This window comes from Scomber scombrus, chromosome 3 (assembly GCF_963691925.1).
Source record: "Scomber scombrus chromosome 3, fScoSco1.1, whole genome shotgun sequence".
Classification (NCBI taxonomy): domain Eukaryota; kingdom Metazoa; phylum Chordata; class Actinopteri; order Scombriformes; family Scombridae; genus Scomber; species Scomber scombrus.
In genome coordinates this window covers 17,646,302-17,663,763 of record NC_084972.1, presented here as the reverse complement: position 1 = coordinate 17,663,763, position 17,462 = coordinate 17,646,302, and the positions used below count along the sequence as shown (strand labels likewise).

Sequence of the window (17,462 nt, the reverse complement as noted above, 5' to 3'; positions counted from 1 at the left end):
AGGGAGGAAAGAAGGAACAGTCAAAACAGACGGGGTCAATTTGACCCGGGAGGACGACACAAAGGTTAAATATGGAGATTTTCAGCATTGGGAAATAAATGAGAAAAATATTTTTTTATATAACACATACACCTCCCAATTGATAGCCTTTAAGAAATGCCAGCTGGCGGCAATAAAACAGGGGGGAGAAGTTACCATACGCATACATTATTTATAGACCGAGCACTTCATCAAGAACACCTGTGCAATCAAATACAACAGCTCTGCCATAAATCCTATTTTTATAGTGCTCATATATCTTTGTTTTTTGTTGACATTGTCAGAAAGGTGATAATTCGACTTTGTGTTTATTATTGAGGTCTCAGCGCATGGTGCTGATGTACTGGAGTGTATTATATTGAAGAGGGTTCCTAATATTTTGTCCATCCCAACTGTATTACAGAGGAAGATATGTATGCGTTCACTGTTGTGAACAAAAATAAAGTTTTAAAACTAGTTACTGAATATTCTGAAAAAAATACCATAACTTATTTAGATTGGCACAATGCCTGGAGGAAAGCAGGGGTTATGAGAGCAACAAAAGTCACATTGTTGGCTTGAGGGTTTGTTTCCATTCATCACTGGAAAAGAAAGCATTTTTTTCTAACCAGGTTTATTAAACAAGTCATATATTACAAAACAACATCTCGGACTTAAAACAAGGGGAGACAGACATGACAAGAATCAATAAAGCAAAAGAAAAAGAGCAAAGGAAGAGGCATAATTTCAACTAAACACTCACTGGCCTGTTTATTAGGTAGACCTGTGCAATCTAATTCAATTAAAGGCAACAGCTCTGCTTTAAATTCTACATTTATGAAGCTTATACATTTGCAGTTTTTGCTGACATTATCATGGTGATAATTCTGCTTTATGTTTATTATTGAGGTCATAGTGGGTGATGGTGGTGTATTAAGGTTCATTATATTGAATGGTGTTCTTAATATTTTGTCAACTCCATTAACGTACATTAGAGGGGCAAAATATTAGGAACACCAGTCAAAATAATGCCACCACCACTTAGTATGACCTCAGTAATAAACATAAAGTAAAATGATCACCTCTTTAGCAATGTGAACAAAAACTGAAAATGTATAAACTTTAAAAAAAGTATTTTGTAGCAGAGCTCTTATATTGGATTAAATGAGATTGCACAGGTGTACCAAATGAAGAGGGTGTCTGTATATCAACACAGATCTTTCAGAGGCCTTGTAAATAAAGCAGTTTTTATAACTTTTAAACATTAATGGAAAACGTAATAGCGTCAGCTCTTTGTTAAAAAAACAAGCAGGAGTGGCCTACACTCACTGGATTTACATTTATCTTTGAAACACTAATCAAAAAAAGAAAATAAGGCCGATTTTAAAGAAGCCATAGCTGTAGCTGTCTATCTGCTGCCCTCTCTGACTGCATGCTTACTGCACCACTCCTCTCTTTCCATACTTGGCAATGCCTTTCTTGCTCCTCGGCGATTGGCTGCTGTGGAGAAAAGCCCGGGGTGACCCGGACATGCAAAGCGGGGCCCTGCTTTCTGACGGCAGCCTCCTTCCTGTAGCCCGGTTTGAGGAAGTGCATTTCGCTGACAGGGCTGGGTTCACCAAGGGAGAGGCGAACAAAACATCTTCCAAGGGGGGGACTGAAAAAACAACAACAAGACAACAAGAGACGAGAGGAGCGCTTTGATAAGCCCTACTGAAGCTAAGGTGTACAGTCATCGGTGAAATCGTGCTCCCCTGCCCCGCTGAGACCGCCGCAGACATGGTGAGTGAGGGCCGCGGTGGAGCTGCTGGGAGAGACGGAGGAGAGGGTGGAGGGGCTGCTGCTAGCTGGGGCTGCTAGGGCTAGGCTAACGATAGCTTGGAGGTGTTGGGTGTGGGTGATAACCCGAGATCAGCGGCACCAGGACGGCAGCAGGACTCGATCCAAGTGTCGGCTATAAATCACCGATGCACGTATAACCTGCGCTGTAAACCAAAACTTCTGCGTACCGGATGAGTTAGCTCCGTGGCTAAGCTAGCAGCTAGGTTGGCTAGCTATTAGCCGAGCTAGATGCCCAGCAGGCATAAAGTTAGCACAGGATGTTTTGGATTTGACACAAGTTAGTGAATAGTATGAGAGAGCAGTCCTAACACACATACACACACTCACACACAAGCACACACAAGCACACACACACACAGGCTAAAATAGTCCAGTGCTGGGTTGCCTGTAGCTAAAATAAGACTGCTTGCTCCTCCTATTCCTAACCATGATAAGCTGTCAACCTGCTTTGATAAGGTTTTCCTGCTTTTAGAGTTTTATCTTGACTTTGCAAGTTTGATGATGATGTTGTTGTTTTTAATTAACATTTTCTGGTGCACATGTGAAGCTCTGACAATTTGTACAAATCATACTTGCATATACTGTTTTATCATTTCTTGTTTTTAAATGCCTCCCATGTCAAAAGTATTTCTGGCGGTGACATCATTGTGGCAAGTCATTTATTTATGTCTGACCAAAGTGAATATTTGACTTGAACTATTCCAGCATAGTGCACCATTTTTTGCATTGTTTATAAAAAAATATGTAGCACTTCCACTTGGCCTAAATTTCCTTGTGCTTGAAATGGGAAGAGCAGCTGGCTTTTCTCCGTAGTCGCACACTCTCCTTACCATCACCTCATCCATCCTGCTGGCTCAGCGCTCCCCTGACCCCGGGGGTTGTTGGTCTGAGCCAGTGTTTACACCGAGACAGGAGCACCGATAAACACGGCGTCAAGGAACGCAGGTGTCTGATGAAGCGGACTGATTCATCAAACGTGAGAGATTATAAAACAGGCAAAAAACAGCAGCTCACAGGAGAGGAAATGGCATTGCCTAGAAACATCTGTTATGTTCAGGGTCAACAATAAGGCAAATGTTTATGGAAAGAGGGCTCTCCTCCTTTATAACATGTCATTGTCCTGTGGCCAGCTAGCAGCTGCTTGAGTATACTTTGTTAGGTTTACACACTTCAGAGGAGTTACGTTATAGATCAAGCTCAGTGCAGGGTTTTCTGGACAAGTAAAAGACAAGAAAATAAAATAGTTGTAATAAACACATAAAATGTTAATGCAGATGGCTATTCCTATTGTGCTGCTGCTGATTTCGATATTGACGCAATTCAAAATTATTTCCAATGCAAATAAGGCCTATTTTCTCGTGGGATTTGGATGAGCAATGCTGAAATGTACGTCATATTCAGCTGCCATTCATCATAAGTACATTTGTTTGTTTGTAATGGTTGAAATGAGTGCACGTAACCATGACAGGGTCATATTAATGCAGTGTTTTGTAAATGATATGTTAAAAGTGATCAGTAAGTTGGTCTCTAGGTTGGTAAAGGCTGCTATAGGGCTGATGTTAATGTGAATCCATGTGCTGTAACATTGTGTAATTACAGCAGTCAAGTATGTTTAGACTGGTATCTAGTAAGACGTAGACAGGGTCAGATGAAAATGATTGTTGCACAGTCGAGTTTGCTTTAAAACATGTTTTGTCCCTTTGTTAGTACTGTAATACTCTTGCCTTCATCTTCCTACACATTCCCCAGGGTTTCGTGTCGTGGCTGGCCTGTCCTCCCCTACTCACTAATATCCTGCTACTCACTGCATATTTAAGGAAGAGAAACCCCTGGGGGAAGGCTATGCTCCTGTCTATGCTGAGTCCTGTCTGCTCTGTGTCTTCCAAGTTCTTAATTTAGTTTTAATTGACATTCACATTTTCCTAAAACTGCTGCTGCACAACCAAGAGTCAGTCAGAGTGAAAGGGCAAACTTTGACTATGACTTTTAACTTTTAAGTAATGCCAAAGGCTAGAGACAACAAACAGGAATGTTGACTGGCAAGAGTTCAAAAACTACGCCTGCGCATTCACAAACAGTAGTTTACTGGAAAAAATGAGCAGTTATCAGACATGTATGAAGAGGCCGAGTAAATAACAAAAAAACAAGCTTCAGCAAACAACTCAAACATGTAACCAAAAAAGGAATTAGTTGTACTTAGTCTTTGGCTATATTCAAGTCTTTTAGGTAAAGAAGCACCAATCTGACTTTTTCAGTCCTGATACAGATACCTGAGCTTTGGGTATTGGCCAATACAGAGTTTGATACCAGTGTTTGATTAATAAGAGGAATAGACTGGTATCATTCAGTTGTATATAAAGGCAACATCAGGCTTGAACTGAACAATACTTTCATAAATTTGTAAAGCAAAATGTTACAAATTACTACATAGACATAAATTAACTGAATTGTTATTTATGAAAATAATGGTGTCCAATGCCAGATCCAGTTCTTTGAGTCAGCATTGGTATCGGTGTGCTTCTATTTTTAGAGTCATTGGTGTTTTAGACTGATGATGGTGACGTTTTGGTGACGTTTGTTTTTTGCCTATCACTGAACACACTTATGTCGCTTTTCCACTATACAGTTCTAGCACGGCTTGACTCGACACGGTACCAGGAACGACCTTTTCCATTACTATAGTACCTATTCAACGTGGGCGGGGCCGTCATAGCACGGCTGCACGAAACTGCCGTGACTTCGTTTTATATGCGACACAAACACATAAACATTGGAGGACATTGAGGCAGTGGTGTACTTGCTGCTGAATGTGCCTTTTTGTCACACACAAAGCAAGAAAATTGAGCCGAATGGCTGTAACGCTGTTGCCGGTATTTAAAAATGCCGGGTTTGATTCTTGTGTGGGACGGCTCAAAACTCTTCCAGTGACAACTCTCTGACCAATCAGTGGCCGGCAGTCTGTTGACGTCACATTTAGTATCGGCTTGCTTGGAACCTCGGCAGAGCAGGTACTAAAAAAGTACCAGGTTACTATCCCTAAAAACGTCGAGTCGAGCCGAGTCGAGTAGTGCTAGAACTGTATAGTGGAAAAGCGCTAATACTTCTGTCCAGTATTTATGACCAGTCTACGAAGCCTAAACTCAGTTCCTACATGGTTTTTGTACCTTTGAGGCAACTTTTTGTTTAATTCACTTCATTATTCTATGAACATAAACGTATAAGTGTCCATAGGTGATGCCATGGACAAACAACTTGTTCTTGCACTTTAAACACATTTGACAGTAATCATTGGGTGGGACGACAGTGAGGGATTGTGTCACTGCGGCACTGGCACATACTGGTTGATGTATGTGTGTGAAAGGGGGTTGGAAGAGAGATTTCAAGGAAGTCTTCACTGCAGGCATGATAACATGTTATAGGTTAAATGTAGTACAGATGTTTCCACACCCTAATCAGTGAGGTCACAGCCGGTGTACTGACTTGTATTGACAGTTTTGTGCATATAGAAAACAAAACATGTTTCAAGAGTATGGTAAATAATAATGTCTTGTAAATGTATCTTTATAAAGATACATGGCTACAGAGGGGGAAAAAACTTCATTTGTGCTCTCCATTTAATAATTAATGCTGTTGATTTGTCCATTTTGCCCGTTCCCCTATGAGAGGACACCAAACACATTCAGTCAGCTGGAAGTTGGAAGAAAGCGACAAAGAATGTAATGTACTGTAATGTCAGTTAATTCCTGATGTACTGATTCATGGTGGATGAAGAGCGAGTAAAACTTGTTTGATTTACTTGAGGTTTCCTGAAGCTGGGTGTGGATGACATCAACAGAGATTAAAGATTATCAGCAATAACACAGTGATGCACTGACAAGCATAACATGAATTATGTCCACACACTTAATCCACGATCAAAGAAAACCCTTAAATCAAAGTGATCGATAGTGAGGGTGTACGCAGGACGACTGGATGGCATGAGGGTGAATTCTGTTAAATTACTAAATCGAGAGTACAAATTTGTTTTGTTTTTTCTTTATGGTCCAATTTGCTTGAAAGCTCTCAGAAACAATTAAATGTATGAATTGACTAAGTGGGTTTCACTGCCCATGTCCCTAAATAACACGCGTCTCTCAGACTTGTAGAGTTCATCGTTTGACAGCTGACACAGTCCTGCACTGACATCACAGACTTGATGTTTTAAAGTTCTACACACAGAATAAATCTCTCCACTTTATGATTCAAACTTTTGACTATATCTGGGTTCTAATTACAATTCTTTTCTTTTTTTGTGTGTGTCTAACAGTTTTTTAACTCTGCAAAATGCTCACATGACAAATCATGAGTGCTGTTCACTCCACTGAGCTGGAAATGTTGCGTCTGTATTTTCACAGTTTGCCTGCAAGGGTGTGAATGTTTCTGCACAGCAACAGGACTCAGTTCCCTCATACCCTCATACAGAATGTAACAGGCCTTTATCATTGGAGAGCTTGGTGCAGTCATTTAATACTGACTATCTGCTAATACTGAGTCCTTATCAAATATCTTCACATATATTTTGGACCTGCTTTAAAACTACCACAGTAAAAGCTCTCTTTACCACTTTAGATAACCTCTGCATTAACAGATCATTGCAAACTTCATGCCACTTCCAAAAAATGTTGACTTATAGCTAATAATGTACACAATTCTCTGTGTTGATTATACACTTTTAGACATGGATGGCACATCAAGAGAAGATTTGGTGAGGATTTGAACAGACTATCTCTTAACCCTCAGCATGAATATAGTACTGAAGTACATGTCAACTTCTGGCACACCTCTAAAACTTTGCCACGGTTGATGTAAAATCAACCGATGTTTTGTCTGAAGTGGTTCTGCTTGGAGACGGAGAGGATAGCTTCATTGAAAGTGTTGGCAAGTTTATCACTGTAAGATTCCAGTTTTTCAATCAAGTACAGATGGTCATTTTTTTACAGATGGATACAAGGTTTGAAGTTAGAAACAAGCAAAAAAAGAAGATGGAGTTTGATCAGACAAAAAAATCCAATATACCAATACCAATAAATTAAAACATGCTCTGATGACACTCTTACAGTTTGATTTAGGACATTTCTGATTATATGTTTAGTATTGTTGGTACTGAACAGATTCAATCAAACGCTTATTAGCCTCTTATTTCCTTCAGCTGGGTTAGGGTTCAGTTAGGGTGCAGAAACTCTACCAGAGCAATGTGTTGTCTAAAAGATGGTGAGACTGTCTTCAGAGTTAACTTTTCTTTTTGTTTTTATTTGCAAGAATTTGTTAATCTAAGAATGTGGATTATCTTTGGTGCTAAAATAACTATTTCATTGTTAGAAAAGCATTCTTCAACAATATTCACTTTTTTTGTTTTTGTCTTTTTGTTTGTTTGCAACAAAACAAATTGAAACATTACAAACTTTCAGCAGCATAACAGCAAACCTTTAAATGGTAGCATCAAGTTTCAGAAACAGTGGTGAGTCCTACACGGTCCTCGCAGGCTTATTGTGTTCATTTTGACGAGTGAAACCTCTCAGAATGATAGAACAGAAACTGATCTGACGTTGCAAATGACAGCTTGCATGTGGCACATTTAATGAATATGATCCCAAACTGATGAGAAAGCTGCTGAGTTGTAAACAATTGAGGTAATGTATTTAACTGTAATCTGATAGGAAAGTATATTAAGTCTTTTTCTTTGCTGGTTGTGTGTTTCAGAATGACCAGCAGCTGGACTGTGCCCTGGACCTGATGAGGCGTCTGCCTCCTCAGCAGATCGAGAAGAACCTCAGTGACCTCATTGACCTGGTGAGTTACTGTCTCTGCTTATCCTGTCAGATATCCTCACAGGCAACACACACACACTCAAGGTGGGAGGCTTTTATCACCTTTTAATGCAATGCAAAACTGCTGGTCTATGGGAAATAGAGACCAGATAAGTTAGCAGGCCAGTAGCAACTGGTGAACATTTGATTTGTAACTCAGAGTGAAGCTGTTCTGCTCCCAGGTTTTGCTTATATTGCTCTATTGCTAAAAAAAACCCAACAACAACAACATAATAGCAATAACCATAATGATATGGATGATAATGATTACATTGTGGTGCATTTTTTGGCTACTGATTCTCCTGTCTGAGCTTCTTAAATTATGTTGAACTGAACATGTCTAGTTTTTGGACTTTTGTGGGCTTTGGGAAACATTGATCAGCATATTTCCCCATTTTCAACTGTAATTGTGCTGATATATTGTGAATGCATTTCTTTTTTGTTAAATCAGCCTGTAAATGTTGTGTAAGAGTTGTACTGTGTTTCTGTCCTTTTCGCAGATCTGAAGTATACTAGGTCTACTAGCATCAGCAGTTTGTAGATTAATGTGCAGATTATGTTCTTTGAATATTGTTTTGCAGATAAAACGTCAGAAAACACTTTTAAAAAACGCAGAGACAATTTTCTAAAGCAAAGAGTGATTTCTTCAAATGTCTTTGATGTGATATAAAACAAATTCTCACATTTCCCAGCATTTAATCTTTTTGATATTTTTTGTTACTTTTGTGTGATCATATTTTTTGGACAGTGTATAAGTCACAATTTTCCTAAATTCTCTGTTCTCACTTGGTAACAACTCAGGTAAATTGAATTCCTGCCTGCAAGATAAATAAATTGGTTCTTTCTCTACATTTTTCTGAACAAAAAATGTCATAAGAAAATCCTCGGCGCTCAGCAGTGCCGGCTGAGTCCGACAAATGAAGCTAAATCAGACACAAATCAAATCACACTTTTACCAGTGTTTGCATGGTACCTTGTTTTATGGGTATATCCCTTCGTTTCCTGCCAGACCCCCACCTGCTCACCTTCCTCTTCCCTCACCTTTTAACCTCTCTCCCCGTGGGCATCGGCTCTCTCCTCACCCATTTCCCTGTGTTCGGTTGTTAGTGATTATTATCACAGCTGTCAATCACGTCCACTGCAAGGCTCTTTTTGGCTCCACCATCTCTGCTCAAACTCTTCCTGGCGATTCAGAATCGCCTGAAATCACCTCCCTCTTTCCTGTTTGTCTCTTCTCTGTTCTCCATTTTCTCCTCTGCCACACTCACTGGTCCCCCTCCACCCTCCCTTCCTCGTCTCACCCGGTCTACTGCCAGGTGTGTGTGTGTGTGTGTGTGTGTGTGTCAGTGAGTGGGTGTGGGGGGCTTTTTAAGGAAAACAGGGCCTCCTTTGTGTTTATGCTCTGATGCAGAGGACATAGAGGAGGGGTCCTTGTCAGTCTGTGAGAAGTAATTTGTACCCCCTTATCGTCTAGATATTATGTTTCCCACTGATATTTTATTCCTGCTCCACTCAGTAACCTCTGTTTATTGAGTCAAGCAGGAATGTGAGAGAAAGACGGGAACACAAAGTCATTTTTTAAAACCTGAATAAGGATATCAAATGCCAGGATCCTCTTGTTTTTCTGACTAGTCTTTTCCTTTACAGTGCCGGGAAGTTTAAAAAAAAGTTGGCCTCTGTAACAAGAAGTGACAAAAACAGCTTCTTTGTGCATCTCTTGCCTCACTCTCAGGACACACAATACTTTTAATCAAGTGTCTGCGTAGTTGAGGCGTGCTGCAAACTTTTTTAGTGGCTGAGCAGCAGCTGCTTTGACGAATGTGTGCAGTAAAGCAACATCATGGTGTTGTGTTGAGCTTTTTCTTCCTGTTTTTGTGTTCAGGTGCCCAGTCTGTGTGAGGACCTCCTCTCTTCTGTGGACCAGCCCCTGAAGATTGCCCGAGACAAGGTGGTGGGGAAAGACTATCTGCTCTGTGATTACAACCGAGACGGCGACTCCTACAGGTTGAGTTTATGTCTGCACTTTTAGTCACAGACAAGGAAGCACACTATAAAGATATGTCATTAGATACTGGGCCACAGGCAGTGACTCAAACTAAAGTTCTAGCTGACTTGCTAATAGTTGGTAATTAAATTGGATAAAAAATCCACTTTTATTGAATGTATGAATGGCCAGTTTTATGGCTTGCTTATATTTAAGTGCTAACATTTATTGAACCAGGAAAACCTAATTGAGATTAAATGTCTCCTTTTTAAGAGTGTCCTGACCAATTAAGTCAGCAACAAGAAAGAGTATAGACAAACGCCATAAAACAAATGCATGTCTCAAAATACATCACAGTTGTGAAACACACTACGTATGAAGCATGAATAAAATCTCCAAACCATATAAAGAAAACTTAATAGTCCCCAAAACAACCCAATGGTTGTTTAAATCCCCAAATGAGTGAAATACAACAAATAGGACCAATCTGAAACCATTCATTGATGAGACACACAAGTAAATTCGAAAATACCCCAAAACATCAGCAGCCAGATGTGAGAGTAGGTTGTGCAGCAATGATTTACATTTCCAAAGAGAAACCAACTCTGAAAGCATCATCCTAAAAGCAAAGTACTAAATTATTTCTATAAATGGATGAAGGTTGTCACTTGTGTGCACACATTTCTTTAAAGATCCCTTCCAGACATGTTTAAAATGTAGATAATAATAATTTAATTTGGTCTGATTTTCATTTTCTACAAAAGTTGAGTTATAGATTAAATTGTCTGGTTAAACATTAATAAAATTGTATCTACTCGGATTTTGGAGCTCACAAACTCCAACACACAGTTTGATATTAATTCTTCAGTAATGTTTGACTAGTTGGACCTGCAGACAGGAGAGAAACCAGTGGGATGGTTTGTGTTTGTGTTACAGTGTCATGACAAGATGGTGACTCACAGGGACAAAGTCTGGAAACTTTCAATTTTACTTTTTCACTATATTTAAAATAATATAGCTTCCAAAAGGTTTAGACTCATTTCATGCTCAGTCAGGATTGATGTCAGACTGTCAGACATGTTTATCATATAAATTGCTGTTGCAACTGATCATTGAGTTTGATGCACATTAACTCTGATTTCTGTGCATCAGATCCCCGTGGAGTAATAAGTATGAGCCTCCCATCGAAGACGGTGCCATGCCTTCGGCTCGCCTGAGGAAACTTGAGGTCGAAGCCAATAATGCCTTTGACCAGTACAGAGACCTGTGAGTACCAGCGAGGCAATCACATGGAGGAGTTTTTAATAAACTGTCAGCGTCACGCTCTTGTGATTTATGATATCTTTGATGGTTTTAGGTACTTTGAGGGTGGTGTGTCCTCTGTGTACCTCTGGGACTTGGATCATGGCTTCGCTGGAGTTATTCTCATCAAGAAGGCCGGTGATGGATCCAAGAAGATCAAAGGGTGCTGGGACTCCATCCACGTGGTGGAGGTGCAGGTGAGAATCAGCTGATATAAAACAGGTTGCCATTGAATTTTATGCTGCCCTCTTTATTTCATTTATTATTTAGACTTCATACATTTTGTAAATGACATTAGCCTGAGTAAGGAAACCCAGACATCCTTCTCCCCAGAAATGCTCTCTGGCTCCTCTGGGGAATCCTAAAGCGTTCCCAGGCCAGGAGAGAGATATATAGAGAGATTTACTTCATTATATATTAAACCTGGAGGTCTGTTATAGATAGATAGATAGATAGATAGATAGATAGATATTTTATTGTCATTGCATATAAAAACACAACGGAATTTCGTTTGCAGCCCCAAAAATCAGGATAAAAGGGCATAAATAAAGGTTTAATTAATACAGAAGTAACACAATAATAAATAATGCTCAGGTAAATTGTCCATCTAACTTTTACTGTTCATCAGGTGAGATATATTATCTTTTACAAGAGAGACTAAAATTAAAGCGTAGTGTAGTTAACAGACTACACAGGACTTGACAGGTGTACAGGAAAGTCTGTCTTGTAAATTACTCCAAACTCCTGGTGTTTAATACAAAAATTCAGTTTTTCCAAGTTCAGAACAAACTTAGGACACTGCAGATTTTCCATCCTGATGATCTGTTCTGATAGCTGTTTAAAATCGTAGTGACAGGACATTTACCAAGAGTGGCTTTAAAGACAAAAATAGTTACCTCTCCTGAAAACAAAAACCAACAGAAACAAAATAAATTTTAGATAAAGTGTTGGAACTATTTATTCAAATCATTTTTTTGCACTGTAAGGGGAGAGGGGATTTCTCTAATCCGTCAGGAGTCAATAAACAACAAATTGTTGTCAGGATGTGCAAAAACAAAACTTTTGCATGATGTTTGCAGGCGATTGTTAACATCAGTGACATGTCGGAGATGCACCATGAGTCTGAGACAGTGATGCAGTGTAAGACTTTCTAGTTTAGTTTAAACAGTTTTGAGTATTGTCTCATTGCGTGTTGTTTCTGGTGTGCGATCAGGAGAAATCCAGTGGACGTACTGCTCACTACAAACTCACCTCCACCGTCATGCTGTGGCTCCAGACAACCAAGACCGGCTCCGGTACCATGAACCTGGGAGGCAGCCTTACAAGACAGGTATGCTGTTGAGCTGAACAGAAAAATGCTGCTAGCTGATTTGTCGAGCTGCGCTGTTATCGTCCATTAACTCAATTTCTCTCCTCTTCACAGATGGAAAAAGATGAGACAGTTGGAGAGTCTTCACCCCACATTGCCAACATTGGCCGCCTTGTCGAAGTCAGTATAATACCCTGTTTTTTTTTTAAACTTTCCTATCTAAAGCAGTCATTCTATAAATTTCAGTCGACTAATGAAATATTCATGTACGAATGTTAAAAGTTAAAAAGAAAACCTCCTCATGTTCCAGGATATGGAGAACAAGATTCGCTCCACACTGAATGAAATCTACTTTGGGAAGACCAAGGACATCGTCAACGGACTAAGGTACAGCTACATGAGCTGTTTGGATGACTTGAATCACTGTCTCTCCTTTTACAGCACGGCCGTCATCAGCATCTGCAGCAGCTCTGTTGTTCTAGTTGTACCATTCTTACTGTGTGCTGAGTCACTTTACCTTTGTGTCTCCATCTGTTGACCTGTTTAACAGATATTTTCGTACCTCTTTTGTGTCAATTCTGTCATTTCTTATCTTATTTGAACCAACCTTTGCTGCTCATGTTTTCAGTTTCATTTTTTCCCTCCTCTTTTTATCCCTCTCTTCAACCTCTCCTGTCAACCTTATTTTTATTGCATTTTTCTCCACATTTCTGCTGCCATTCTTATCAATGTCGATCCCTCTGTCACCTCTCCTCCCCCGCTGCCTCTCCTCTGTGCTCCAGATCTATTGAGTCTTTGCCTGATAACCAAAAGTATCGGCAGCTCCAGAAGGAGCTGTCGCAGGTCCTCACCCAGCGTCAGATCTTCATTGACTAGGGTCAGAGGTACATCCTGGCATGGAAAGTGTGCGTGTGTGTGTGTTTATGTGTGTGGGTAAGTATAAAATAAAACTGGGGAAAATGTTTCCCATCCCTTATTGCACTTAACAAGGTGTTCCTCTTTGCTGTCTCTCAGATGTCTCACTCAGCTTTTCAGAAGAAAACAGCTGAAAGGCAAAAATCAAATAATGAGCTGAAAACATAAAGATGCCTGAATAAAATTGTTACACTGAACTTGAACATTTGAAGTTAGTTTATTCTAATTTAGCCTGCATATTGTAGGAAGATGGAGCTGTAACACACTTTTACTTTTTTTAAAAAAGACCTTTAAAATAATGTTTAATTTAATAAACTACAAACAAACAATACTAATAATGTTTAACAAATAATATAATGAACCTGAAACAATTAGCAAATGATTTGGTAAATCAAAGAACAGAACATTAATTGGCTTCCATTTTTGATAATCAACTCATCGTTTGAGTCATTTATTTAGCAATTGTGCTAAACCTGCACGTCCTGTTTCCTGCTTCTCGCTTCTCAAAATGTAAGAATTTACTGCTTTTCTTGTGCTCCAGGGAATTGTGGTGGGCTTTTTTTAAACTTTTTTTTTGTTTTTACTCTTTTTCTACAAAAAAAAAACTTTAGATATTGAACAATTAACTGTAGACATAATAGGCAGGTTAAGTAATGATAAAAAAAAATGTCAATAGCTGCTCCACAATATAGTTCAGTTCTAATCTTTATTGTCCTACAAGAGGAAGTTGATTTTTGCTGCAAGATAACAAACTGTGAAAACACTTGAGGACGTTAAAAGTGCTGCTACTATACACACACTATGCGGAACACAATAAAAGGTTGATATGATGATAAAAATGCATAAAACCAGGAACAGGAAGAGCTTGTGTCATGCTGAGTGGGGAAGCAAGAAGAAGGTTATAGTGTAATAAAAATGAGGAGGTCTTAATCGCACAATAATAAAAACTTGAATCTTTTACTATTGTGAATTTCTCATCTGGAAATCAATACAGTCTTATTTTAAGTCTTCGTTAAAATCGAGCTATATAAATAAAGTGGATTGGATTGGATTGAAATCCATATTTCACACATGGATCAGCCACCTAAAATGTGTCAATTAAGGCAGGTGCTCACTAATGCTTTTACGCCCTTCCATAATGGTTCAAAGTTCAAAACATAGTTCATACCAAGTTACTTGTAGCACTCCACAGTTTCTACATCTTCGTAAAGTTTTGGTCACGCCATGTAACAACCTACTGTGAGACTCACACCACAAGTGATAAACATCAGTTTGCGAGGCCAAGTAAGATTCAGGCTAATGATGCAGTTTTAATCACAGACTAATGAAAGTAGAATATAAAGTGAGACAAGTCAAACATGTAATGGTTATTAATTTTCAAGCTCACAGATCACTCTGTATGTGTGTGAGAGAGTGACTGTATCCTGTATGAAGATATTTGCATGCTCCTCAGAGTGCTGAAGATTGAGCAGTTGTGCAGGCATGTTGTGCAGGTTTCATTTATCTTTTATTCTAACAGATGATCTCTGTGAGAGAGCGACACACTAAACATGTCAGAATATTCAAAGCAGCCCCCACCACTGATGTTTTGCAGTTTGTTGCCCTAATAAGGTTTTCTTAAATGGTGTGTTTATCCTGCACATGGCTCCATGTCCTGCCAAAGGAAAACACATTGTAGAAATGTGTGCAACAGGAAACAGAAACAGAAAAATCTGATCATCACAAGTATTTACTGCATTATATTATTTTGTTCAGGAACTCCATGACCTAAATATAAAATGAAAGCAAAAGGTGTGGCTGTTTGTGTTTTTTTTAGTTTTATATTTGCACATAAAACTCTTTAAATTTGTTCTCAGTTCATAATACATCTTAAAATAACAACAAAGTGCAAAATATAACAGATGGTGAACGCTGCTTCAAGACATTTTAGCTGCATGACAACATAACTGTAAATCCTGGTTTAATTTGCCTGACATTAATGTTTCATGTGTGGAGTGTTTATACATTTAATGTGTGTGATAATGCACATTTTTCAGACTGTCTTTCTAACCATCTTCTCTCCACAGAGTAGGGTTGGACTGTGATGTTTGCATAACTAACGTTTTTATTCTAAATAGATTCACTTTTACTTGTAAACTTACAGACTGTGCGTGTTTCCGTCTCTCTGGAGAAACTTTTCCCATCTCTCTCGCTGTTTTTTGTATTTGATCTTGCACACACTCACTTGTGTTCCCTCTCTCTGTGTTTTCCCCACACAGGAGTGTTCAGACTTTGGCTGACAAGTCAAAGCAGGAGGCTCTGAAGGTCGACCTGATGGAGGCGCTCAAACGCAAACACCAAAGCTAGAGATGCTACTGTGGTTTTTCTTCCGTCTGTTTCTCTCTCTCACTTTCTCTCTTTCTTTCTCTCTCTCCGCCTCATCTCTGCCATCTTTTCTCTGTTTCTCTACGTCTCTCCCTCCATGCCTCTTCAGTGCTGCACTCTTGTTTATTTGTGGAAAAAACATAAAAGGAGAAAATGCTTAGCTTTTTATTTGTTTTTTTTTTTCTTCTGTCAGGTTTTTTGTTTTCATGCATCTCATATGCCATGAAGCCATTGACTCACACTCTCTCTCTCTGTCCCTCTTCACCCCTCTCTTCTCCTCCACGTTATGAATATAATGATAGTATTACGACGGTTAATGATAATCTTACAGTGTGTGAGGGTCATTGTAGTAATAATCCCTGATGTTCTCACAGCTGATGTGTCCTCTTGTCAGTTTGAAACGAGCGATTTCTAGCCCTGCTCTTCCTCTGTGATGAGGAGACAGACACAGACTGCGCTGTAGGTGGTGTAGACTCGGCGGGGCTGTCATAATTCTGTACATCAAAAAAATTTTCTTGCATCTATTTTTGTCAACAGCCCTACCCTCCCCCTCCCTTCCTTCCTCCCCCAAGATATATTTGTAAAAAAAATTATAACTGTCAGTGTAACTCATTCTTTTGGGCAATGTAACGGTGCGAACACGAGGGTGGCCTTCGGAAAGTTTTTACTCTTCATTCCACGCTGTCCTCATGCATGTGAGCCTGTGTGGGAGCATGGGGCTGCAGCCAGCGGAAACGTTGACTTATCAAACACGGGGATGGACTCTTATATTCACTGAGAACACCCATGTCATCAACCCAACCCCCCCAACCCCCCTCTACACTGTGTATAACATGACAGTTTGCCTCCCCCTCTGTTTAGCTTCTTCAACTCTTCTCTCTCCTCACCTTATATGTCTTTGTTGGGGGTCACAGTTTGTCTTTGTGTTTCAGTGGAAACCTTTGAACGTTTCCATTTTGGAGGGGAATCTTTTGTTGTATTTTGTTTTTGGTTTTTATTTTGTAAAGCTTATGATTCATATTGTATTAGAGCCTCCAGCAACAATAAAAACAGTAAAAAGCTACTCTTGTTCTGATTTTATTCTTCACTATTTATCAAAGTGAGCTGCTACAAGTCACAAAAGTGGGTCACATTAGACCGCTCGCCACCTCAGCAGCATGACTTTCATTATCTATGACTCATTCAATCCTTATTGATATATCAGACAATAATAATATAATAACTTTATTTATATAGCACCTTTTTAAAAACAGTATACAAAGTGCTTTGACAGGCAAGGCGAAAGCATTACAATACAAAGCAAGACACTCAACACAGAGCAGTAACAAGACCGACATTAAAATAGTACAATAGTAAATCACAAAGGATTCCTTAAATAAGGTTTTTGGTTTTTTGAAAGAATTTTACAGTCAAAAAACAAAAATGTCAGTGCCATTCGATAAACGAACTGTGATAGATACTTTCTGTATATATATCAGCCGGGCAATTTATTGATCTAGTTCTAAAACCTGATATCCCTGTAATACAGTTTTAGCTTGTAGCCACTGTTGCTCTTTGTAGCTTCAGTTTGATGGTTGATGCTCTTCCCCTTTTAATGATCAAATAATTTTACTTTTTATCAGCGACAGATATTTTGGCCTCTGAAGTAATGTTAGTTGTATCATGTTGACAGAAAACTGTGTATCAAAGTGCTGATAGGCTGATCACCTGTAGTTAATAAATGCAGCTTGATATTCAGTATAAAATGACCTGCCTTCATTCAAGAGTTATAATTGCAATTAAGGTATTTAAGGTGTGTTAACACGTTTTCCTGTATTTCCTTTAAAGGCACAGTGTTCTAAAATGTTAGATTACTAATAAAATCTGCATTTTTCTCTCCTTG

The 17,462-nt window shown here is 39.1% G+C and overlaps 1 protein-coding gene across 1 annotated transcript; it reads left to right on the top strand.

Moving 5' to 3' along the window:
• The first annotated feature begins 1,581 nt into the window (after window positions 1-1,581).
• Window positions 1,582-16,643, top strand: capzb (capping actin protein of muscle Z-line subunit beta). Its single transcript, XM_062416618.1, has 9 exons — window positions 1,582-1,800; window positions 7,600-7,689; window positions 9,589-9,710; window positions 10,843-10,956; window positions 11,048-11,189; window positions 12,206-12,322; window positions 12,416-12,481; window positions 12,612-12,688; window positions 15,475-16,643. Exons 1-9 carry the CDS (start codon window positions 1,798-1,800, stop codon window positions 15,560-15,562), a joined length of 819 nt encoding a protein of 272 aa, XP_062272602.1. The 5' UTR covers window positions 1,582-1,797; the 3' UTR covers window positions 15,563-16,643.
• The last annotated feature ends 819 nt before the right edge of the window (window positions 16,644-17,462 follow it).